This window comes from Amphiura filiformis, chromosome 17, assembly GCF_039555335.1.
Source record: "Amphiura filiformis chromosome 17, Afil_fr2py, whole genome shotgun sequence".
NCBI classification, from domain to species: domain Eukaryota; kingdom Metazoa; phylum Echinodermata; class Ophiuroidea; order Amphilepidida; family Amphiuridae; genus Amphiura; species Amphiura filiformis.
The window spans coordinates 63,078,785-63,106,036 of record NC_092644.1 but is presented as its reverse complement, the minus strand read 5'-3'; the positions used below and the strand labels follow the sequence as shown (position 1 = coordinate 63,106,036).

The 27,252-nt window shown below is 36.3% G+C and overlaps 1 protein-coding gene and 1 long non-coding RNA gene across 3 annotated transcripts in view; one reads left to right on the top strand and one right to left on the bottom strand.

Annotated features, from left to right (window-relative positions):
- LOC140138143 (protein PAT1 homolog 1-like) overlaps positions 1–18,244 on the top strand; it is a 75,456-nt gene extending 57,212 nt beyond the window's left edge. For both annotated transcript variants that reach the window (XM_072160068.1, XM_072160067.1), the window contains exon 17: positions 17,578–18,244. In XM_072160068.1, the coding sequence (XP_072016169.1) occupies positions 17,578–17,605 (28 nt within the window). In that variant the 3' untranslated portion in view covers positions 17,606–18,244. The remainder of the gene's footprint in view (positions 1–17,577) is intronic.
- On the bottom strand, positions 6,013–10,279 carry LOC140138141 (uncharacterized). The gene is made up of 3 exons (XR_011856949.1): positions 9,964–10,279; positions 7,016–7,110; positions 6,013–6,150 (listed from the first exon to the last, which is right to left on the bottom strand). It is a non-coding gene; the product is annotated as an uncharacterized lncRNA (long non-coding RNA).
- Positions 18,245–27,252: the final 9,008 nt, after the last annotated feature.

The window sequence follows — 27,252 nt, the reverse complement described above, 5'->3', positions numbered from 1 at the left end:
TTTATTTATTACATGGAGACTTCTGGATACACAATTGGAATTTAGAAGTTAGTTAAATCCTGTTAAAACCGATATCAATGTATTGTTCTCATCAAAAGGTTTCAGAAAAAGAATAGTTTAATCTGCCTCCGACATACAGTTCCCGAGTTATAGGCAAAAGGTCAAATTTTGGGGTCCACAGGTGTCCACAATTGAAAATGCTCCTTTTTCATCCAATACATTGTTTTGGATGTTTTGTTCCATATCAATAGGTCAATGGTCAAAATAGGTCATATAATATCAACATGCAGGGCTCAATTGATTTTGATCTTTTTTGCCCATGTTACTAAGATAACAAAGGGGTAACAAAGCACCAGAGATATGGTAAACTTCTTTTTTTCTAACTGTTTTTGCAAGCAGAGCACTCTGAGACCATTTTTATTAAAATCAGAGAATTTTTAAATGTGTGTCCCCCCCCCCCTGTGGAATCCAAATTTTGACATTTGACCTTTTCCACTATAACTGTACATCTGAGATAGGTCAACCTAAAATTATCCTTATGACAAGAGGAATACATTGACATGGTTTCTAACGAAATTTGACCAACTCTGAAATTTCACCCCTGCATAAACAGCCTTTTTGGATTCATGCAAATTAGGCACTGTTCCACGCTCCTGTGAGATGTTGGCCCAATGGAGTAATATTCTAAGTCCAACATGCTCCAAGAGCATGTTTTGAATGCACACTGCTCCAGGAGCATATTATATGCTCCTGGAGCAGTGTGCATTCAAACATGCTCCTGGAGCATGTTGGACTTAGAGTATTACTCCAGATTATTCATGCTCAGAGCAGCTCTTCCTGGAGCATAATTTAGGTCCAAAATCTCTTTGAGATTTTGGCCCAAAATTATGCTCCAAGAGCAGTTGCTCCAGGAGCATGAATAATCTGAGTAATATTCTAAGTTCAACATGCTCCAGGAGCATGTTTTGAATGCACACTGCTCCAGGAGCATATATATGTTGGACATGCCCTTGAGCATTGTGCATTCAAAACATGCTCCTGGAGCATGTTGGACTTAGTTAATTACACCAGATTATTCATGCTCAGAGCAGCTCTTCCTGGAGCATAATTTAGGACCAACATCTCTTTGAGATTTTGGCCCAAAATTATGCTCCCAGAGCAGGTGCTCCAGGAGCATGAATAATCTGAGTAATATTCTAAGTCAACATGCTCCAGGAGCATGTTTTGAATGCACACTGCTCCAGGAGCATATATGTTGGACATGCTCCTTGAGCATTGTGCATTCAAAACATGCTCCTGGAGCATGTTGGACTTAGTTAATTACTCCAGATTATTCATGCTCAGAGCAGCTCTTCCTGGAGCATTATTTAGACTAAGTTCAACATGCTCCAAGAAGAGCATGTTTTGAATGCACACTGCTCCAGGAGCATATATATGTTGGACATGCTCCTTGAGCATTGTGCATTCAAAACATGCTCCTGGAGCATGTTGGACTTAGTTAATTACACCAGATTATTCATGCTCAGAGCAGCTCTTCCTGGAGCATAATTTAGGACCAAAATCTCTTTGAGATTTTGGCCCAAAATTATGCTCCAAGAGCAGTTGCTCTAGGAGCATGAATAATCTGAGTATTCTAAGTCCAACATGCTCCAGGAGCATGTTTTGAATGCACACTGCTCCAGGAGCATATATATGTTGGACATGCTCCTGAGCATTGTGCATTCAAAACATGCTCCTGGAGCATGTTGGACTTAGTTAATTACTCCAGATTATTCATGCTCAGAGCAGCTCTTCCTGGAGCATTATTTAGGACCAAAATCTTTTTGAGATTTTGGCCCAAAATTATGCTCCAAGAGCAGTTGCTCCAGGAGCATGAATAATCTGAGTATTTAAGTCAACATGCTCCAAGAGCATGTTTTGAATGCACACTGCTCCAGGAGCATATATATGTTGGACATGCTCCTTGAGCATTGTGCATTCAAAACATGCTCCTGGAGCATGTTGGACTTAGAATATTACTCCAGATTTATTCATGCTCGGAGCAGCTCTTCCTGGAGCAGCTGTTCCTGGAGCATAATTTAGGACCAAAATCTCACAGAAGTACAACTACTTGGATATTGTGACATTTGATGTTTTTGCAAGCTTTTGGGAGATGGACGCATGTGAAATGGATTCTGTTGCATTTAGTAGTGGGTAATTTCATATTTAGACTGACCTATGATTACACTAGGGCTATTTTAACGCGTGCCTCACTGTCACGCTTAGTGCAATGAGATAAAAGTGTTGATGAAGTAGAGTGCGTTTCAAAAATAAAAATATTGACATTTTTACCTGCATGTGACCGTAAGAAAGGCTCTACCATTGTCTACTATTAAAGCATATCTACACGGATTGTTAATTGTCACTGTACAAATATTTTATCTCGGCACGTGCGTGACAGTGAGACACGTTAAAATAGCCCTGGATTACACAGTGTATAGTGCTATCTACTGAAGATAACAGACACACTGATCAGCATGCTGTGTAAAGTGCTATCAACTGCAGATAACGTATATACCACTGATTACTGTGTATGGTGTTATCTACTGAAGATAACAGGCACACTGCTGATCATGCAGTGTAAACTACTATCAACTGAAGATAACAGATATACCACTGATTACATACCGTATAGTGCTATCTACTGAAGATAACAGACACACTGCTGATCGTGCAGTGTAAAGTGCTATCAACTGAAGATAACAGTGTACCGTGCGGTGCTATCTACTGAAGATAACAGACACACTGCTGATCATGCAGTATGAAGTGCTATCAACTGAAGATAACAGTGTACCGTATGGTGCTATCTACTGAAGATAACAGACACATTGCTGATCATGCAGTATGAAGTGCTATCAACTGAAGATAACAGATATACCACCGATTACAGTGTATGGTGTTATCTACTGAAGATAGCAGACACACTGTTGATCATGCAGTGTAAAGTACTATCTACTGAAGATATTAGATATTACAGTCATCTTGGGCTATTTAAATGCAGGCACTTAATTAAATGCCCCTGTGGCCAGATGGGTGCTGACATTACAGGTTGCAGACAGGATGGGTCACATGGGCATTAAATTAAGTGCCTTAAATAGCCTAGGGTGACTGAGAGTGCTGATCTACTGAAGATAGCAGACACACTGCTGATCATGCAGTGTAAAGCCTCAACTGAAGGGTTATTAGTCAATAAATACAGCAACTTAGTTTTAATCCATAAACCTTACCCTAAATGTCACCCTTACCTGTAACCTAAGCCCTAACCCAGACTCTAAAATAGCAGTCAGTTGGTCACTTTTAGTTCCATTCCATGCATGTTTCAGAATTATCACCTACCAGCCCAGTCTAATTAAAAAATGACCCACCACTAAATGCACCAGAATCTATTACATATGCACCCATCTCCTAAAAGCTCACACAAAAATATCAAAAATTACAGAAAATCCAAGTGGAACATTGCCTAATTGGCATAAAAAAAATGGCCACTTATACAGGGGTGACATTACAAAGTTGGTCAAATCTTGTTAAAAAGCCGACGATACCAATTTATTCCCCTTGTCATAGGGATTGAGTATACAGCTCTTGAGTAATAGGGAAAAAGGTCAAATGTCAAAATTTGGGTACCACAGGGAATAAAGATGTAAAAATTCTATGATTGTGAGAAAAACAAACTCAGATTGCTATGCTTGCAAAAACATTTTAAACAAAGAAAAGTTTGTCATATCTCAGGTGGTTGTTACTTTGGTAACATGCAGTGGGGGTAAAATCAACAAATTATGCTGAAATTTGCCCCTAAAAGTAGACAATTCCCTAATTTTGGGTTTTTAATGGGGGAACAAGGGGGTAAGAGTTCTGACTGGGGGAATAATTTGAAACCAGTTTCATTAAAATTAGAATATTTTTCAACTGTAGCTGCCTGTGGACCCCAAAATTTAACCTATCACCTTTTTGCCTATAACTCAAGAACTGTATGTTGGAGACAGGTCAAACTATACTTTTTCCCCATTCTTATATGGATATTATCCAGAGTGGAATAACTTTGAAATCTCACACATGCATAAGTGGCCATTTTGGATTCATGCAAAAATTAAGCATTGTTCCACTACTTTGACTTCTGGTGAATTTTATTGATATATTCTTTAATATGTTTTTCTGAAAAGAATGGATGATAAATAGAACTTGCCCAATTTGCAAAACCGCAATGCCCCTCAAATAGCGAGCGAGTTCTATTCAAAAACGTGATACCCCTCTAATAGCAAGCATCTTAGATCATTGTATGAGGGCCTGCTTGGAAAGCAGTGGTTGCCACTGAAGTAGTTTAAAGATTTCACAAATCAAATCAAACCGGTATAGGAGTTTGTAGCTCACAGCCTGTCTGTACTAGGTGGTTATATGAATTATGTTGCAATTAGTGGTGGGTTATTCAGGTTAAGCCCTTATTTACCTTTGACTGGGCTACCTCTTCCACAACAGTTTAAAAAAAACACAATACATTGTCATTCATGTGAAGTCACAAATTTAGCACTCCAGTTCTTAAATATAGTCTGATAAAATGTCACTTTAATATATTACCAAAGATAATTCATTTCACCTCTTGATTTTTGCTGAATACTGGTACTTTACATTATACTATAGGCTAACTCCAGCGTGACAGACGGGACATTTAGATAGGCTCTTTTTTTTTCAAATGCCTCAACAAAAAAATCTACAAGACATATCCCAAATTGTTATACTCCAAGTCAAAGAGAACATGTCATAATTTAATTTAAAACACACAAGATGAAACCAAGTGATTCAATGGCTGTATGGTTGCAAATTGAAATACAGCGTGACAGAAAAAAAAAAAAAGCACCCATTTAAAAAAAAAGTACATTCTTGCAAAACTCTATCTGTTCTCAAGTGAGATTTATTGAAAAATGCTGTCAAAATTAAACATTGGTACATAAACTCTCAGTAAACATCATACTCAAAAAATAGTACAAAGCTGAGATTTTTATACCTGGGCTCGCCAAAGTCGTGACAGACGGGACGTGACAGACGGGACCATTTTTGAACATTTTTTACAGTGATCTTTAGAGCAATGGTGAGTTGCTCAAATATACTTAGTGGGATTTATTTTCATACAGAAATTACAAACAACATCTAATCATGATAAAATATTACCTTAAACATCATTTGAGGCCTCTCATGCGAAGGGAGTCAACCTCAAACAGCCAGTACCCATAAAAATGATCAAATTTTAGTGTTTACAATGGTTTGACTGCCAGATGGAATTTTAATTTTCAAAATGAGCATTAAATCATTTTTTATTTGCCAAAATTTAGTGCAGAATATGAATCTGAAACTAAAAAAACAAAAATTTCTGACTTGAAAATTTCCCCCCATTTGATTGTACATGGTAAGAATGCTAAAATGTGACAGACGGACACATTTTGAGATGGGATATCTTCTATACTAAATGTCAGTGAACAATTTTACTTTGTTTTTTATATGAGGCCTACTTGATATGAGATAGGAATTAAGTTTTGAACAAAAAATATATTAAAATATGGAAAATAAACAACTTTTTGATGTTTTTCTGTGACAGACGGGACATTTCAATACCCACATTTGAAGGCCGTAGTATACATTTATAATGTTACTGATGGGTTTAAATTTTGTTCTGGAATTGCAGTAGAGATATCAAAGCTAATATTAAACCACTAATACATATCTTTTGTGCATGTACACTGGGATCAGCAATACTCATAAGATCAGCAATTTCCTGCAAAATTAGGGATACACAAACCTGTTCCAGTTCCCACTACTTCAAATTGTCATAAAAATATATTAAATTGTGCAAGGCAAAAAACAAAAGTGGTTTCTGAAAGCTTTGTTAGTCTACTTTCCAGGAAACAATAACTTGGAAGCATTGAATGAACTTTTAAAATTTATGAAAATGTACCATTTCTGTGGAGTTAGCCTATAACATTGTTTGCCAAATGTGTAGATTGAATGACCAACAAGAAAATGTACGCTCTATACACAAAGCATATTTGTTTATGGCAGCTATCATTCATGAGATGCATTGTAGATTGATGTCCTGAGGTCCCTTTTCAAATCATCATGCCCCTGTGAAACAAAAAAATAAGAAGAAGAACATGATTATTTAAAAAGCTTGAATTATAAAACCATTTGATGTATGAGCAATATTATTGCATGCAATGCATAGATGACATCTACCAACATGAATTTCAACCAATGAATTTCTTGGATCTTGTATTCTATATCTACCTGTAGAAGTTTAAACTGGAGCTGGAGGTATGATTGGGAGGTCTATTTTTGGAGTCAGGGTACTGTGTCAGAACATTCAGAGCTAGAACAGATTTGAAAGCTGAAGTTGTCTGATGAGTAACGGGGAAAGGTGGCGCAGCAGTACAGGTTCTACCTCAATAATCAGAGTTTGCAAGTTTGAGCCCCAGCAGTGCCATCGTGTTGTGCCATTGTATTGAACAAGGCGCTTTACTTCACTTGCCTTTCTCTACCGAGGGGTGAAATGGGGAGCTGTTAGGAATATTGTCCATTTAGTGCCGTCCAAAGGTATGAGCATGCTTTAGGCATTGTATGGCAGCTGACACATTCTAACAACAGCGGAATAAATTTAAAGCGCTTTGTTACATGTGAAAGGCGCTGTATAAATGGCAACATTTATTAATATTGGATGTAAGCAAGTTGTTCCACTCTTTTACTGAATGAAAGAATTGAACATTGTACGATTCGTATCGTCTGGACAGTGAGCCCAAGACTTGACGTGGCTATGAAACTGCTTAACCCTAACCGCCTCAGGGTTTTTTTTGGCAACGGAAGGGAAAGAAGGAAGGAATAAAGAGAGAAAACAAAGAGAGAAGTTGTTTGCTCTGGGTGGGATTCGATTTATCCCAATTTTCAACAATTTGTTTTCTGTATTTAGTTTTGATGTTGACTGTAGTCTACTTACCAATTTACAGCAGCAGATCAATTGTATCTTCACAGACTCTTTATAGAGATAATTAATCCATTTCCACATTTCCACACATTGATAAGCTAGGTCAACTGCAAACCAAACACACACAAACATAAAAGCATTTAATATAAAAATATGACTAAGGGACCTATCGTTATTTACAGCAGGGGGAATGGGCGTTTTGGAAAAAATATCGACAGGAAAATTCGCGTCCACTCAAAAGTTTCGGATACCCCCTTGTTTTCCTGGGGTGCACCGCTCAGTCCGACACGCCGCTAGTCCGACAACACAAATTCCCTATACTTAGAGGTGCGTCAGTCCGAAAATGAAAAGCACGGCGCTAGTCCGAAAAAAAGCATGCGCTAGTCTGAAAATGAAAACCACTGCAACAGTCTGACACGCCGCTATAGTCCGAATCTGAAAACAAAGTTTTCATTCCGACACGCCGCTAGTCCGAATCCGAAATACACTGCGCTAGTCCGAATTTGGAAAACACTTCTTCAGTCCGACACTGCGCAAGTCCGAAACTGAAAACCATGGCGCTAGTCCGAAACTGAAAACCATGGCGCTAGTCCGAAACTGAAAACTACAGCGCTGAAAAACACTGCGCTAGTCAGAATCTGAGAAACACTGCGCTAGTCCGAATATCAGACTAGCGCAGTGTTTCCCGAATTCAAATTCGGACTAGCGCAGTGCTTTTCAAATTCGGACTAGCGCAATCGCTTTCAGTTTCGTACTAGTGTGCAGTGATTTTAGATTTGGCGCAGTCTCAGACTGAAAGAGTGTTTTCTCTGATTGGTCGTAGCGCAGTGGTTTTCAATTTCGGACTAGCGCAGTGTTTTTCATTTTCGGACTAGCGGCGTGTCGGACTGGCAGAGTGTATTTTAGATTCGGACTAGCGGCATGTCGGACTGGTGCAGTCACTGCAGTGCATTTCAGATTCGGACTAGCGGCGTGCCGGACTAGCGGAGTGTCGGACTAGCGGCGTGTCGGACTAATGGCCTGTACCCGTGTTCCCGCTTGTCTCCATTTAAAACTGTAAAATGCCCCCCTCCTGGTTCAACAAAAAATTTTGCATTCCCCCCTCAAGAAACAAAAAAATTTCGGGTTCCCCCTCAAAATGCCCATCCCCCCTGTCGTAAATAACGATCGCTCCCTAACATTTATAGACTAACATTGCCTATCCAATATTGTGTCATAATGGATGGGCCTGGGGGATTGGCTGGCAAATATTTTGATTTTGAATCTAGCCAAAAGACAAAATCCTTTAATTCTCAATCAGAGTAATTTTTTGTTTACAAGTAAAATTGTTTTTTCCCTAAAAATGAAGTTACTTTTGTAAGGACATCCCTGTTGTTTCTTAACCGGCACAAACATCTAAGCAGTAGAATCGTGTTTTTAGTTTGCGCACTTGTAGTACGCAAACCCATTATCATACGATCATCAAGGACAAGTGTGCTGCTGTTGTCGGCGCATGCGCGCTGTCTTATGCTGGTTTCATACTTGCCGCTTTGAAGATGATTTTGCTTCACTGCGCAGATGACACGTAATCGGCCAATCAGATTATTGGTCTGTTGTTATGATTGTGACTTGCCCACTTCCGTGTTTATGCTCTGCACGCTCTCAAAATGTAACAAATGCCGTTCTTCTCTGACAAAAACCGTAGTTCGTACTATGGACGAATTAAATTTAAAACATTTTTTTTATACTATAGGCATTTAAAACACAATACCAGTACCTTTTACAGTTCTATGCAATCATGATCCTTTGATTGCCTGTAGTCATGGTAGTGTTAGTGTTAGGCCTATAATTTGTTCATCAAGTTCGGTAGTGACCTAGGTGCTTATTTTGCTCGCCGCCCCAGACAAACAAGTACCTAGACCAGTGACTTTGACATGGACGCATACCCGGACGCAAGCAAGCAGATTATGTTCGCGTCTACAGAACATGTTGCATTTGACGCGAGTAATAATGGCGCAACAATCACGCAAACGAGCGCGTCTTTCTCTCCAGACATGAACGCTTATTTCTCCGCGTCCGACCACCCGACCAAAATCACCTTGGATACGTGGCTTCACCTACTGCCATGGTTAAGTATGGGCACTCATAGGTCTAGGTGGTATGTCTATGCTTGCCGCAGTATCGAACCGCGCGCGTAAAGTCAACCACCATGTACACGCACGCGCACACAGGCGATTTGTCAGCACGCTTGTGGCACAACCGCGAAAGAGCATTGATATCACTACCAAACTTGAGGTGAACCAAATTATAACTTTTCAATAGAGGTAGTCATTGACATTATTGTGACGTCAACGCCGCCATCTTGTGGGTATGAGTACCTTGTTGCTAAAGTTGGTTTTTTAAACTTCCGTGGTCGGGTACGCGCTGGTGAATTGCGATCGCGTAAAAGTGACAAGGTCGCCTACTACACGCCGAACAGACAACCAATGGGTCAACCGACTTGTTGTCAAGTCGTTGATCATCCAATCAGCGTGATTGTTTATTTTTTCTGTGTGTACGCTCGTAGACGCTTGGCGCACAGCTCAGACCACGGAAGTTTAAAAAAAATAACTTTAAGATCACCGCGTTGGCGCTTGACTGAAGAGGTGCACAACGCGTTGCGACTACCGCGTAATCGAGGACGTAATGTCTATCGCATGGCATGCAGTACGGCAGGACCCACTAGATGGCGGATCCCGCGGAAAAGGCTATTGCTGTTGCCGATTGCCCAGAGACCATTTCGTTCTAATTTCCGGCAGAAACCTAATTAATTAACCTCAGCAAGGTCAAGGACAATGTCAGGAATACGTGTAAGCTCATGAACATATTAAATGAATACATGAATAACGTCCATGTTAACATGTAACATCACGACATGAACATAAGCACATAAGCCAGTGCATCTCACAATTACAAACACATGAACATGTAAGTAAGCTTACAAAATTAAACATTGACTGGCCCGGGACCGGACGGGACTCAGTCAGGCCGATCAGACAGTCACATTTCTCTCAGAATTCAGCCCCGGCTTCAGCTCACGACAGGCAACTGCAGACAACAAGGCTAGTGGAAAGGTTTGTGTACTCAAAGGAATGATCAATCATGATTTCGATCAGGCGACAGGAATGCACATCCGTATTAATTTACCATGGCATGACCCGGAAGTTTTTGACTGGTTAAAAAAACAAAAACAAAAAAAACATTGACTGTAACAACTATCCGATGTCCTCAAAATTTACCCGCAAAAATCAGTTTCTAATTTCGCTTTTATCAACATTCGATTCCAAAAACAAGTATAATGTTTTTATTGTTTTAAATACCTTGTTTCTGCCGTGTGCCCGATTCTGCAGCAATAAAATATATCCATTTAGCCCGCCATTTGGTTCATCTTTGTTGACAAACTCCGCTGAAATTGAAATCCGTCGATGTGTGTGCCTGCAAAATCTCTTTGTGTTTCGCCGCCGACCCTTCGCCCCGCCCACAATTTCTTAAAACTTTTTACAGATTTTTATCTGTCCAGGCTCCGACGTCACTCTGCCCTAGCGACCAGGCTGCCCTAGCGACAGTGTGACATTTTGGTCAGATAAAAACTGCCTTCGTTGCTCACCCCATCTATCTAAGAGATCAAGCACTAATTATGCATTCAGAACTGGTAAGACTGATTTACGTTGAAGTGTTCTGATTGGTCCGCAATGTTAATATGAATATTTATCTCGAAATGTCAATATGAATATTAAGTAGATATCATGAATACGTAATGAAGTTCGGTCGTCTTTCATCTTTGTCAGGTCGAAGTATATAATAGTGATTGTGAACCGTTCGATCGGGAAAAAGTGGTGGCGCTATATTAATAATTAATCAAACCAGCAGGGACACGATACGATGATTCGATCTTTATTGAATATTTTTTTATGATATTTTCTGATTACTTTAAACAAACAGAAAGAGACAAAAATAAGATAAATGAATACATAATATTTTAAAAATGTATTTTATTTGACAAAACATTTTACAAACAATACAAGAATGCCTACAGCTCTTGGCTGAACCATTATAAATTAAGAATGCATGTGATTAGTAAAAAAACCCAACATGTTTGAATTATAAGCAAAATTGATTTGTTGCTCGCTTAGTCTGGGCACTTCACCTTTGTTTGCCCCACTCCATACACGATTGTTTGATTTGATCATTTATTAATTTTTCTAACAAAACATATAATTTTCAATTCTTGACCTGGACAATACCAGCAGCTATCACAATTATATATACCGGGTACACTTGTTTATCTTTTTATGCTTTTTTAAGGTCATTTTTTGCTACAAATTGTACATTTGTGTGAAAATTGAGGGCGCTATTTACATATATCTTAAATTTAAATTAGCCAAATAATATGACTTATTCCTTGAATTTCATGATAAAAAGTTTTTTGAAAATTTCGTTTCCATTAGTATTTTTTTCTAATACAATTATACAAGTGTGTACTCCTTGTAAAGATGCAAACTAGATTTAAGATAAATAGCGCCATTATTGTTCAACTTTTCTTAAAATGACTCTGTTTTACATGCCATCAAACAACCATATATTATTATTATATGAAAGGATTACTAACATATATACAGGAAAGGTAAACTAATATATTGTGTTAATTTGTCTGATAAGAGAAGTGGCAACAATTATAGCAAATTAAACTAAGAGTCTTGTCCATACATTTAGGCACTATATGGTCTGTAAACATAGGTCAGGCATGACCTCTACTTACCTCACCATCAACGTCCAAAATATCCATTATATCGTAAGTAACGATACCTATATATCACAAACAATATTTTATCAAGCTTAAAATAAGATTACCCTACGGTCAAGGCATCTAGATCATGCATGATGAATAATTAAACTTCACTTAACTCTTAATTTTCTATTTTGTATCCATGGTTGAATTCTTCCATTTTGTCCACTATTACAAATTCACGCCTAAGTGGTTGCTTGCCCATGAGGTGTTCAAGTCACGTCTAACACATTCATTATGGTGGAGATGGAGGTCAACAAACGAGAAGATGTGAAAATAAAAGAAGACTTCAAGTTAAAGAGAAGCTATGTGAGAGATATATTATTATTGTTTAAATACAAATTTTAAATAAGGAGCTGATTTTAAAAGTTTTGCATAAACAGCAGTAATCGAGGGAGATAACGCTGACGTAACTTCAACCAAGCTATTTTTCCCCATAAAAATCTCAAGAGAAGTGGTAAATGCTCTTTTATTAGGGAAAGTATGCATGTTTTGGGAAGGCAGTACCTTTTGTACACTGGTTTACTTTATAGTTGCACAAGTTCTTAACAGGTGACCCACTGGCCCAAATCTTGCCCTCCAGCTGCTGATATTTGGCCCTTGACCAGGTCTAAAATATACATGAAAGCATTAAGAAATAGTTGTATTTGGTCAATGCAGTATAGTAAATCTTGCAAATAAAGGTAGATATTCAAAGAACCCAAAACCAAACAACTTAAAACTGCAAAAGTAATTTGTTTAAACCTCTCAAGCACAGATTATTAAGTTTCTTGTTTACAATAGATGAAGTGTTTTCACCACCTCGCATTTCCTTGAATCTCTCAACCCACAATTTAAATCAAAAATTTAATATTACTAAGAGCAGGCCAGAGTTATAGGAACTTATGGCACAACTGGAGGAAATTAAATCAAATGTAGGCAATATGTTCCAAGCATTTAAAACCAAAGAAATAGAAATATATTATGAATTGATATTGCATATGAGATCTCCATAAGAGGCAGATGATTGCCGGCACGTACTAATGCCAATATAGTCCTGTGACAATTTGTGCAGTTTTTAGTAATGGGTAACTACTGGGAATATAAAGGAAATGGAATATGCCTTCCCTTGGTGAATATTTCCAATATATTAGTTATTGAAATTGTGGAAGAAATGTGTTTTGTATAATATAGTATTATTGCTTTGTTATTGAAGGAGAGACCTACTATTTTATGTTTGTTGACTACACTTTCTGTTATATGCAATACTCATAACATATGGATTGGTAGAGAGTGTCGTAAACAGGTGGGTGCAGCACCTGCGTCAAGTCACTTTTAGTTGATTGTGCAACTGGGCAACGCTTTTTAAACAAAAATTATGGGTAGTTAATTTAGGATTTCTTTGAAGCAAAAACTGGTTTTGTTTATTATGCGGTGAACAGTATATTGCCACCTTGCTACAATAAGGGGACAAATTTGCAAGACACCACACCTGTTCATTCAGGGCTCTAATTTAGCACTTGCCCATTGGCCAGTTGATGACAAAGTTAAGTGTGAGCTCTGCTCTACTGTATGTATCTCACGGTCCCATGTATAACAGATTAGAATCTCAATCCATGCTGCTGTTGTTGGCTGTTCATAGCTTTAAAGTACAGTACATGATTTATGCAAAGGTAGCAGTCACTGAGTGAGCTGATTCTGGTATCCTCAGTGAATAGCAATGCTTTGATTTTGTGTGTAAGTGGCATTAAGACTACCGGTTAGACTGAAAGCATCCCGTTTAGATGTCAAACAGAAATAAGTGGATTTTCAACTAACATTTTCACATCTTACGTTTCGTTAGTTATTATTGGTAGGTATCCATTTGACTCTAGAGAATATAAGCTTAAGTGTTATGAAGATGTTGTTTTTTTATTTAAGCCTCTTTTATACTTGGTCTGAGTTGCAGGAAACAAATCAATACTGTTTTGGGGCAATCTTTAGAGAGTTGTGATATTTTTTAGGATGGCAGGTGCCGCATCAAGAGTAGCGGCTGTCGCAAATATACCAGAGCATACCATAACTTTTACTTTATATTAAAGGCATACATTTGGTGTCAATGTATAAACAAAAAAGTGCAGTGTCTTATTTAAAGTTCATTTGCAAGGTTGAATCCTGTGCAATGAAATGTATAGCAAAGCTTGTTTTATCTTAATTATGATAATGGTTACTAAAACTGTGAAATGTGAATTATCATAGGAATTGACCTTTTTTTGGTACCGCATGTATACTGCTGAAAATGCAGCATATCAGGCACTGGGAATTCCCATCAAGTGCTAAAAAGACAAATAAGCATGTCAGAATTCCCAATACATGATGTGTTGATTTGCCTTTTCAGCAAGTAATGGTAATTTTTTTGATGAGCTTTGTAGTCAAGAGGAAAAAGGAGGAAAAAAACCACTGTGACTTGATACTGCAGAAGTAGTTCAGTACAGGAAGGTGTAGCAGCTTACCAATGTTCCCAATTGTGCTGATTAGTTGATAATATGGCAACTATGAGGATTAATAGCATGGCAGATGTGCATCCCAATTAGACAGGTGTCGGCGTCGCAATTAGCTATGCCTCTTTGATTTCTCTCCAATGTTGCCTATCTTAGAATTGAACACTAATCAGGCATGTCTCGTTTGGAGCATGTCTGCAGTGCTGTAATCGGGTCTCAATGATCAATTGCGCTGACGATAACGGGTCTTTTGAAAAAGGATTTTACACAAGGATGATTCGAATATTTTATGCCGTCTTTGAAGTCTCACTGGACTTGATACATTTTACTGCATTATGTATTGCTGTTGTAGCAAACACCCGTGAGTGTGCACAAATCATTGGCTGCACTATGTAACAGATAATTGCATTGAAGCTTCTAAACTTTAAAGTTATGAACATACTTTTCTAACATTGGATGTGCCCAAGTGTGCTTTGCCTAATGCTAGTTTGATTGTAAATTAGAACACAGATCCTGGCTTTCCAGGATCTATGCTTAATGCTGCCATTAAAAATGTAAATAAGTTTTACTTCTTACTAGTTGAATATACTCACATACCATGTATTAATCATAAACTGAACCACAGAACATAGTTATAATGTGGAGACATAGAATGAATATCTCATGACTTGACTTACTGTGTCTCATCATAAGCCTGTTATAGCAATCCAACTGCACCATAAGATGATGCTTAAATTGGGAAATAAATCATGTGTAAAATTAAGCAACCCAATTTCATGCCCTCATATCATGTTCCAGTGCTCTTGGAAAGTGGTTAAATGTTCATAGCACTTTCGCACAGCTGACTATTACCCCTTTTTGCAGGTGTGCAAAGCTGTCTTCAATATATGCTTTGTAAGTTCAGTTTAGAGGTTGACAATGCTTTTATAAAACATGATATTCCAGAAAAGAATAAAAATGGAAAAATAGCCAAGAAGCTAGTTTCATCGCTAGTAGGTATGAGTGATGTATTCTGTATAGGTCATGGTTATCGCTCTAAATGATGTTGTGAAGAAAAACAAACTGCAGTTTTGATGTGCTGTTTCCTGAATTGCTAAATATGCAAGGCATGTAGTTACTGCACAAAATATCAGTCCACACTTGTTTAGGTGGTTATAATTCTTAACATGATTCAACAAGAACATTGAAATTGATATGAATGTGTTAAGAATTTTGTTAGCTTTCATTTGGCACCTCACTTGTGTCATTCAAAACTGACAGGTTTTAACGATTTTGTAAAAATTGATGGGAGTTGAAAAGTTGCAAATTTTATTAATCAGATCATTAGCCTATAAAATTATTTAATAATGTACATCATGGATCTATACAAACCAGCACTGACCACTGTCTTTTCAATTCTTAGCTATATACATTTATTTTTAAAACCGTTTATGTTTTTGAAGTTACTGTGTTCAATATCCCCATCCTCCTCTCAGTCATCCCTCCTTTAATATTATGTTAAGGGCTTATATCTCACAACTTAGTTCTTCAAGCTAAATTGCGAGCAAAATTCCCACCCTTTCTTTTTCAACAAGTTGTTTCAAGTCTTCATTGTACTATAATACTACGAGCAATTGCTACTCTGCGGGGGCATACTGTCTGGCTGTTTCTGTTGCCGCAGTGCAAAGTTAAAGAGACTTTCACACATTCATTTGGGAAACATGACGTCTTAACATTGCAGATCATATCATGTAAAAGAAACATGACATAATGTCAATTTATCTGGTGGAACTCGCTGGAGGACAGGTGGCCAGGGTCACCATCGATATGTTCTTTCAGTGTTTATCTGTTCCTTTGATGTGGCAGTGAATGTATGTGATACTTAAGGTTTGCTAGTCACCACCTGTTTGCTATTGTTATGCCTGATATAATCTACTTTATAGCTTGAGGAGTTGTATTCCTCTTGTCTGATGTCTTTAAAAATGGCTTTAAAGCTATATTAAGTAGTATTCCATGTGTGGAAAGTAATGTTATGATGGAGGTAATAATTTTTCATTGCTATCAACTCACCCCCCCCAAAAAAAACCCATCCCAAAACCAAAAAGAACACCAAAAACCCAAAACCACTGTCTGTCTAGGCGATGAACATATAGGCTTTATCATGAAATGCAAAAATTTTTATGTTGTCAAAGCTATATGATCTTGTTTAAGGATCTGCAACATGTTTTCAAATAATATTGCCATTAAGCATTGCAACAGAACAGAGGTGTCATGGTTTTTAGAGTAATCCATAAACTCAGCACTTTCTAGAACAACACGATGCCCAGTTTCAGCAAAATATTTGCACTTCCCTTTTCAAGCTCTTTGGATATCTAAATGCAGGATTTTCAGACACTCAAAAGATTGTTAGAAGGCTTTACCAATATGTAAACTGGCTGTTACTGCCATAATCTGTTAAATCCAAAGCACTCCTTGCTAAGGAAATGGCGATAAAGAGCTATGGGAGAACAGTGACGGGGTCAAAAAGCTTTGTATAACTCCAAAGGTCTTACCAATCTAAGACACCCCTACAGGTATTTGATGTGTGCCGGAATGGGGACATTGATGTGTTGCACACAAATTATGTAAAAAATATTGGATTTAACCTATCAACTGGAGACTGATTTTAATATCAACAATAGGGGAAGCACTCTCATATGCATTAAGTTGTTTGCAGTCAGTTGCTCATCTCAGATAAACGGGGACAGTCCCTGGTTGCAGTGACGTACATGGTTAAAAGTAATAAATCACCTAACCCACACAGAAAAAAAAAATCTGTCTAATCTGGGACTTCTACATGTACCTTACCCCATATAGATAGAGGTCTCTGTTTGTGAAAAGGCCAGTTTTGGCATATTTAGAATACGAAGGGGTTATGCTGTGATTGTTTGACAACCAGGGACGGGCCAATAGACCCTCCCATGTATCTTTAATGTTGTAATATTTTCATAGATATGTAATGTTAACTTAATCCAAATAAAGAATAAAACAAAGCAAGTGGTACAGTGTCCAACCATAAGGGAGCTTGATAAATAATTTTATAAATAATGTGAATAAAGGCTCTTTAGGCACTAGGTGAAAATAATTCAAACTAAATTTTCTTTCCATTACATTTTGAAAGTTGCAGTTGAGTATTGGTAATAATGACCCATTTTTTCAGATCCTGACATTCCAGCTGATGGTACTAATTATCGTTTAACTGTGCAGAAATCTGATAAAATGCATAAAATAGTGATCTTGAAGAGTTTATCAATATGCTAATTTTGCATTGTGTTTTTTTTCTCTCATTTCAGATCCATCACTACCGCCCCCAGTAGATAGTACACCTGATACATCCTGGCTGCAAATCTGGTAGGCTGGCCAGTCTTCAAGATGCAAGTGTGTGTAAGTCCTGCTGCCGATGATGAGGATGATAATCATGAGAACTTGAATTTGACTAGTAATACATACAGTATATAATATATATGGCCATATAATCTATGACAGCTCTGGAGAGAGAGATAGGAGAGAGAAAGAGAGAATGGCTGTTACATTGTATATTTAAAACCATCATGAAATATTCAGCTTTATTTCAGGGGAAACATTTGTTATGTATCTAAAATGTTAAGTGACAATTGTGCTGATACATGAAATACACAACAATATGCAACCCAGTGCCATGAGTGCGGTGGGTGATAATGATGGTATCAGTATATATACTATTAAGAGTATAGTATTATAATAGTAAAAAAATGTGGAACAAGGTTAAAATCTACGCAACATGAACTTTAATACTCTACCAAAACGATAAGATCGCTAATTTTCTAACATTTATTATGAGACGATTTCCTGAAAAATCATTATAAGAAGCTATGTTAGTTGTAATGTTTGAAACTTTGCTTTCACTATTGATTTGTTAAAAACAAGAACTATCGATAGATAAAACAGGAATTGATAGAAAAGTTGGATACTACAAAATATGAATTAGTGCTTTTGTATGTTATTGTAATGATCATTGTAATGTTGCCATCTTCATTTTAACATTTCCCAATAAGAGCCTCCAATGCTTTAACAGAATTGAAATGTGTTCACACATGGGCTGTCATGTTAAGCAGAAAAATTAAGCTTGAAACAAACAAGTGTTTGTGCAAGTACTATGTTCTTTTTGACATCAAAATGTGACATTCTAAAAATCAATCTATGTGTTCAATATGGAAACTGGTGGAATGCTTTAAAATGGAAATCTCAATGTACATGTATATAGAAAGGTACCCCAAAATTAATATACGCAGTGGGAAATTTTGTTAGTCATTTTAATTAAGAAAAAAGTAAATTTTAAAATCAAGTCTGAAAGGAGTGCATAGACTTGAAAGTTATAATTTTTCAGATTTTTTTTAATTTGAACCAAAACTTGATCAAAAGTCTGTTCATCAAGTTGTATCAAATTGCAGTTTCAATTAGTTCTCACATTCTTCTAGACTCATTTTGTCACACTACATAAAAGTATGATGCTTGGTGACTCAACATGGGATGAAAGGTCCACATCAGTGTGGACCAATGTGGGCTTCTCATGTGTGTGCTGACGACATCGCAAAATGAGCGATGTCACAAATGCCCATGCACATAATAATTATTGATTGCCCATTTACTAGTAACACACTCGCTACATGCTTGATCATTTCCCAGATCTGGATCACATTGCCCTTGTAAACAGTTGCTATAGTTGATGCAGATTGATGCTGATCTCGGCGCCTGTGATGAGTTGTAAACGTGACACCATCATTCATTATCAAGCAACATTAGTCATTTGTCGGTATAATTAGTTTTCAGTAGTGACTAATTACTTTTCTATTTTTTTAAGAATTTAATCATTTTAAAATTGTGATTAATAAAGAATGATTGAATAATATAAGAAAATATTCCTCTCTCAGGAACAGTAGGTGCCATTCTGCATTAAGTGGTATGTTCAATCGCATATGAAGATAGAAGGAAAAAAGAAATTGTGCTTAACAATTGACTTACTATGTTTTATTACATTACATACAGTGCGTATCTTAAAAAAATTACAATCCTAAAAAAACTATTAAAATAGAAAGCAAATTTATACTTCTACGCTACCCAAATTTTGGTACACTCACCGGAGCGCTTTCACCGGGTCAACCGGCGTCTTCAGCAGATGTTATTGCTCTGAAGATTGTTGTTGTTAGTGATGTAGTACTAGGACACCTCCGATGACGTCACAGATGTTGGTGACGTCAAACTTGAAGAGTGTACCAAATTTGAGTAGCGTAGAAGTATAAATTTCTTTCTATTTACATTTACCGCTACGTATGAATATACATCATTAAACTATTAAAATGTTTACACTTGTTTAAACATGAGTCATATGTCAGTAGAGAGCAGAATAATTATCAACAAAAATTTTATCCCCTCTTATTTAAGCATAGAATTGAACCCAAAAATAATGGTGATTGTCATAAGTAGAGAAAATCTTAGCTGGTCTACCGTTTCTTGTACTAAATGCGGTGTGATCAATGCCTCTATGAATTGCCGATGTGTAAGTTATAACCCATCCTTTCTTTTGTATAAGTAGAAGCATACAGGTGCAACAATGTCACTTTTTTCATGTCATGATACAACACTCTTATTTCCCATAATAAGTAAATTTTGAATTCAGGCTTTTTTGTAGTCCAGATTTACACAATTTCCTTTATTTTCAGCCCATTTTAGGGATATTTTCTCGCTGTTTTCAGGATTTTTGTCAAAACTGAACTTTCATTCCTGTACACTGAATTCAACTCTGAATTCAAATTACGGAAAGTCTATTTTGTTTGCTGTGTGATAGCACGCAGTGCAACAGCCACTTGTTACGATATAAGTGAACACAAATTCAGGAACATGTTCATTTACATTTAGTAAAAAGTCATGATTAGTGATGACTTACTCATATGCACTTTAAATGAACATTTGATGATCCAATTCATCATTGGAATTATGACTTTTGAAATTATAAAAACTACAACTCGACCTGTTAACACCTATAATATGAATTCAATCAATTATGACTTCACTTAAATTGATCACAACTTTGGCCAGTGTGAACCAGGATATTACAGTCACAGAGAGCCACAAAATCCCAGCTTCATGTAAATAAAATAAAAGCTGACAACTTGCAGGTGATGGAACTTAAAAGTTCTGATCCAACCTTACATTATGTAGAAGAGTAGCTTACACATGTATTAGTGTAACATACTGGGCTATTCCAGTTGAAAGCCATACACCCCTAAGGAAGACACCTTAATCTTCTACACAGGGAGTTTGGATTTCAAATGGTTAACCTGCATTGGTTACCTGAATGGGTGGCTCCTTTTGCAATCTACAACCCCTGTCATGTCTTCCATAGGGGGTGTATGGATTTCAACTGGAATAGCCCAATTGGATGTCATGATAAGACACCTGTTAACAGCCCATGCACAAGTATGGCAAGCCACTTAAGATGTCTCTAATAATTAATGCCAAGTAATCCTGCCCCTGGGAATGCTGCTTTTCACACAATATGTTACCTAAGTTTGTCTAGTCCTGATTTAAGCCATAGTGTATGCAGCTAATGCCAAATGCCAGGCTAGTGCAACTCATCCGTGATGACCAATCTTGCTTGAGAGTAATCATTCCTTAAATAACGTATGTTTGGATGCACTGGCCTAAATCACAGGGAAGGGACTTTTCTTATGAAACCTGATGTAATCTCTTGTTTTAGTTTGCAAAGAACTGCACTACTTGAGAAGTAGAGCTTACAATCAGAAACATGATGTGCACCTTTCCATATCACAGGGTGATTTCAAATGTGTGTCTAGAGACCCCCTAGAGACAGTTCATAGAAATCCAGTTAGGATTATGTGTTGTAAAAGAGTCTCAGGCATTAAAGGGGATATCCAGTCACAAGATGGTACGTAATGCGCTGATAAGATAACACAAGGGGAGGAAGAATACGTAGAGATGACGAAAACTCTGAAATGGTAGAGGAAGAGCAAAGGAGGTGTATGCAATGCTGGCAGTGCTACGTTGGCACCTGGGGAATTTGTTTTTGCTGAAATTTGAGTACCTTGTGACAGACTATTTATATATCATCTGCCAATCATTTTCAGGATTTAAATTACTCTGTTGCGTAACTAGCATTTTGGTTGATATTGTGTTACCAAATAAAATGTTAGTAATAAATGAATGTTTTGGAGAGTGGATGGAAATAAATAAATTGTAAGATATAGCATTAATACTTATGTGCCCGGAAATGCAGTTTGAACATGTTAAATATCACCCAAAAAGACCCGTTTTTCAAATTCCGCACAATTTGCGTAATTGAAAAGTTATAACATAGAACAGCTTGCGCATACAAGTACTCAAGTGTGATGTTGTGGCCATTACTTGTTTTAGGATTGTGAAATCAATATTTGCTAGAGGATTGTGTTTATTTTCTGACGGCGAGAGATTTGCTCTATATTTGACATGGCTTTAATGCCTAGCTTTAATGATGTGAGCTGGTACACACACTGAGAGGAAGATGCTCAATACAGCTTATTTGAAGTCGCAAAGTGACGCACAGATTCGGAATAAAGTCATTCAAAAGGGTAAGACACTTAACATGGTTTGCAAGAATCATGGCTGAGTGGTGGTACAAATAGTTCATGAGGTAAGCGTGGAAGAATTCATGTGCTATTGGGTGATGATTGGGTAGTGAAGGTTGTGGTATGTTGTTGCAAGAACAACCAACAGATATTTCGCCAAATTGCTTTAAATGCATAGAAAACAACAAAATTGAAATAGAAATTGAAATGACAAGTATTATATACTATTAAGTTACACAAAAACTATTTTTAGAAATCCTTTGCGACACAGTGTGTGTGGTTATTAAAGATAAGATTGTCAAACCGGTACTACCAGAAAGAAAAGAGTAATTGACCATCGACCATTGCAATCTAAACAAGCAATTTCAGAAATGGTCACATATCCAAAGCTCTTGTATCACATATATAGTATCATGTTTCTTCCTAATTGTTTCATACATCCAGATCGGCTGCAACTGATATAGGTCCAGTGTACTTAAGTGAACCTTTGGGAGTATTGTTTTCAAGATGGGGTAAAAAGCAGAACTTGATGATATTTAAGATATTCTGCTAGCTGTAGCTTGTAACGATTTATGCATCGGTGTATATAAGATTATTCATTGTGCAGAAGAATGCATTAAGTGTAATCGATTATAAATCCATGTTTCCAACAGCTGCTACTCCCAGCATTAATACTGCATAAGTGATTGAAAACAATGCAGATGGAAATGGTTTTCACTAAGTTTTATTTTAAGTGCTATTTTCTTGCTCGATATGTCTTTGATATGATGAAGTCACTTGAGTTAAATTCTTGCACTTGAATGTTTTAGGAAATATTGATATAAAAGCACTATGCAATGTTTATTTAAACAGTATAGTCTTCTCATATTGCTTATAAAGCCTTGACACAAGTATCCAAGTGTGGGATTATATTTCATAAGAAACATAAAAGCTAAGAGTTGTGTATTACTTGCAATATAAATAGTGTAGTGCCAATTGGTTTGGGAGAAAAATAACCTGTTGAATTTTAATAGTTGGTGTCAGTTACGGAGAGCCACTTGATATTCTACAGTTAAATGCGGTATTGTTGAAGAGCCACTATGGCATTAAAGGTCTAGAGTGGTGGTTCAAAGAAGAGCAATAAGTTATCTTGTAAGCTTTATATTAACCTTAACAGCCAAGTTAGATGCCGGATATTATATGCACCAAAGGGACTAGGTAGACCAAGGGTAGTAAATGCCAAAAGCCAATCTGCTGGGAGTGAATGAATGAAAGCTGGTATTTATAGTATTGCAGAGTAACAGAATTAATGAAAAGCAGTATTAATAATCAACTATATAATCAGTTGTCAAGAAAGAATGCAAGTTTCATTTTAGCTGCTCAGTCATAGAACATTTAATTACTATTTTCTGAATAAATGTAAAAAACAGCTCTCCTGTGCATGTAGCTTTAGCTACTCCCTGTTCTACAAAAATACAACACTATTTTTTAAAATTAAAAATGTATTATCCTGTTTTGCCAAATGAAACATAGATGAATCTTAATCTTTTATTTAATTCTAACTGGCAATAAATGTTAAATTTCACTATTTGGTCAAATTTATGAATAAAGGGGCAAAAACATGCATTTTAAGGTATTTTTTACATGCTGTGTCAAGTCTAAAGACTTGTACATTTTATGCTTTCTAAATTTTGAAAAAGACATTTTTCATTCTTACACCAATCATTTAATTAAAAAGTAACACAAAAAAGTGAAAATTTGAAACTTGCATTCTGAAAATGAAACTTGCATTCTGAAAATTTGAGCAAAATGTCCGTATAGGCTATATTCAAGATTTTGAATGCTTAGACTTGTTCCAATCTTTGATTTGTTGGACTCGATTGTCAGAAAACATGCCTAAATACATGTTTTTGGCTCTTTTTAAAAGAAATTAATAAAATCATGAACTTTTTCTTTTTATCCCCAGTTAGTAGTAAATGAATGATTGTGATATGTTTCATTTGGCAGAACTTGATATTTTTTGAATCCAGAAAAATTAGTGCTGTATTTTTCTGGATTGGGGAGCAGTAAAATAATTTGGGCTATAAAGGTATACTGAAATATGATACATTCTTTCACCATATATTTAGGTTGTTAAGCCATGTTTAGTATCTTACTATTCAATACTATTACATTACTACATCTTGTTATTGAAGTAACTTTGGCATCATGTCCGCTATAGTCTACTACTAGTCTTTGTAATATTGGTGATGGATCTATTTCAAAATGTGATTCTTTCACTGTACAATAAACCTGCTATGAATTATGCACAACAATTTACAACCTATGTATATTACAACCATGTATGTCACAGGAAATTGTGTGTGTATTCCCCTATGAAATAAAGAACTTGAAGTATATTGCTATTTTGTTCTAGATTTGACCGGGTTCCCACATGGAAACTCTTGTAAAGACTTTCCACTGAATACGTGAGTAAATATACCATTTACCATTTACTACTTAATTTGATATAAGGAACCTTCAAAACCCTCTTGTAAAATTTTTTACCCCACTGTTGAATTATATTTGTTATTTTGTCATGATGCTAAAAGAATCATCATTTAAAAATATTAGTTTTTGTTTTATATATATTTTTTTTTAAATCAATAAGGGCTTTTCTATGAAAATGTAATGTGGGTATATGTGTATGTGATTTGGAGCATGAAGAAAAAGTGATTTGTTAATGTCTACATGTTCCGCTGAGGTATAACCTGAATCTATTTTATATTTATTTTGTCGTTGAATAAATGCTTCATCTTGGATCTAATATATTTAAGTTGTAATTATGTGATATTGAAAAGCAACTCTCTGGCATTGTTGTAATATGAAATATTAAAATGCATACAAATCAAATATCTCATATCAGTTTAGGTTTAAACAGTGGGGAAATTGGACCCAGTTGAAAATATTTTTTTGTAAATGCAGTTTTGAAGTTGCATGAAAGATCCTTTGCTTTAGTCCTGATTAAAAAGTCCTGACTTATGAGTCATCTAGCTTGAGGTTGTGGCACTTTTCAACACAGCAGATGACAGCATTTAATAAATGCGTTTATGATCAAAGTAAATTTTGAATGTCATCTAGTTTTGTTAATTCTTGTGTATTAATTTACTTAAACAAGTTCATAATATGCTGAGGAAGCATGGTACATTTAAGTAAATTTGTATTAGTTATAGTCCTACATTGGAAATCCAAGAGTTTACATTTAATACCGAGAACTGAAATTATTTGCAACTTGAAAAGCAGTGTCCCTTCTGTATTACCGAGGATAACCCTGAAATGGAGCAGGTAAAGCCCAAGTACATTTTTTATTTTGTTTTTTGGGTGTGAAGAGCTGTCATAGGGTATATCAACAGATGTAGTTTAAATGTACAAACGTCACTGTAAATTAACCCTAGGTTAAAGACATAAAGTTAACCTGTCCATGTACTAAAGCAAATGAGAAGTTTCACAGCTCTGTATTTAACCATTCTTTACATATATAATACAAAATATCAATTGAAACAATGCTTTCAATATTGTATTCTAAGACATCTCAATCAACCAGATGTAACCCATGTGAGTGTTTGTATGTATGCATGGTGAGAATTTCCAAACTCAAAAAACATGAGTTGAGCCAATTCCATTAACTAACAAGCTCACATAAATCTATGTTGTAATATGGACAACAGTATTCCATTTTATCCAAGTGTTTGGAAATAAACTGTTCTGAGTATAAACAGAAAGCACTTAGTGGTATTGCCTAAAACACCACTAAAATTGCCAGTGTGTTGGATCTGTAACCTACCATTTTATGTTAAAAAAACTCTACATTGTTAGGTCCTTGTGGTGTGTTCTTGGTTCCTTGTACAGTTGTACTCCCAAAATACTCATACAACCGAATGTCACTGGAAGAGGCAGAAGGCCTGGGTAGAAGATGAAAAGTAGGGGTTTTCAAGCAGAACTGCAGCCTTGAATTCAGATTGGTTTGGTTGTGTGACTATAAAGATTGTCGACCATTCCATGCCTATATAGTGAGGAGAAGAAATAAAAACAGCTGTTTAAGTGGCTGTTGTGTCAGTATTATAACATTTGGAGAACTTGTCCGTTCTGCTCATAGTATGATGAACATCTTGCGTAAAATTAATATATAAATGACTAGTTGCATAATACACATAAAATAATTATAACGTCCCTGTGTTGTGACTTTTTACACGGAGCAACAGTTTTTATTCAGGTTGATATCATATCAGTTGATACATTTACATCCTGCAATTATATACCGGTTCAAGTGCGGTAGTATTCAATTACATTTGGACTTGATAATGTGAGGCTTGAAATTGAAACAGTATCTTGTCAGAAATATAACAAAATCAGTTTTCTTCCGAGGGTTTGGTATGTCTATAATTAAATCATATCAAGTATAATTTGGCACTGAAATTGATTTCATAGTTGTCAAATGTATGAAGTATCAAGTAACATACACAATATGAACTGGTTCTTGTGGTTTGTGTCTATTATTACTATTGCTGTATAAACCACTTGTTATTTTATTCACAGCGATAACAAAAGTGCGTTATCAAACTTGTTATATATAATTTTTGATTGATGACGTTCAATTATTATTTGTTGTTTCTAAAACAAAAAGCTCTGTAAATTACCAAAATAGTTGAATAATTATTATGAAAATATTATGTTTATGGGATTGCTATGCTTTACTAGATGGCTATATAATCATTTTGTTACATTATGAGCTGATGAAATATTTAATTATGATAATAAACTTGTTCCATTCTGAACAACGAAAAAGTGCTTATACCTGTGTAAAGGACTCTTGCTTGCTTATTTTGATGGCAAATTTTTCTTGATGTTTTCTTCATTTTGGAATCCTTTTTGTTACTCAGTGGTATGTATATATAACGTAAACGTACTTTAAAGATCAACCCTCGTATTAGCGAGGTACTTTGTTTTATATTTACACACTGCAATGGGTGTTCTCTTTCTACTATAAAAAATACCAAACCACCACGATGTCACTATGACTGTGAAAATGGAAATATGGAAATGCGCCCTAACGAAATCTCACAAAACTACCGAAAGTCGAACAAAAAGCTTATTTTGAGGAGATTTTGCCTGTCCTATATCTGGAAAACTGAAAACGGCAACTAATTGCCCATTATTAAATTGTTGTGGTGGACGATCACATATTTCAAAAGGTAAGAAATGCTAAAACAGGCCAAGAAGTCCATTTCACAGTGGCATGCATATGGCAGCCATATGACTTGTTACCATACTTCCTACCGTTCATGTCAGCATTATTCGCCACTTGCACGGTTCCGCCATTATGCACTATATGCGGGAGAGCCTCGAACT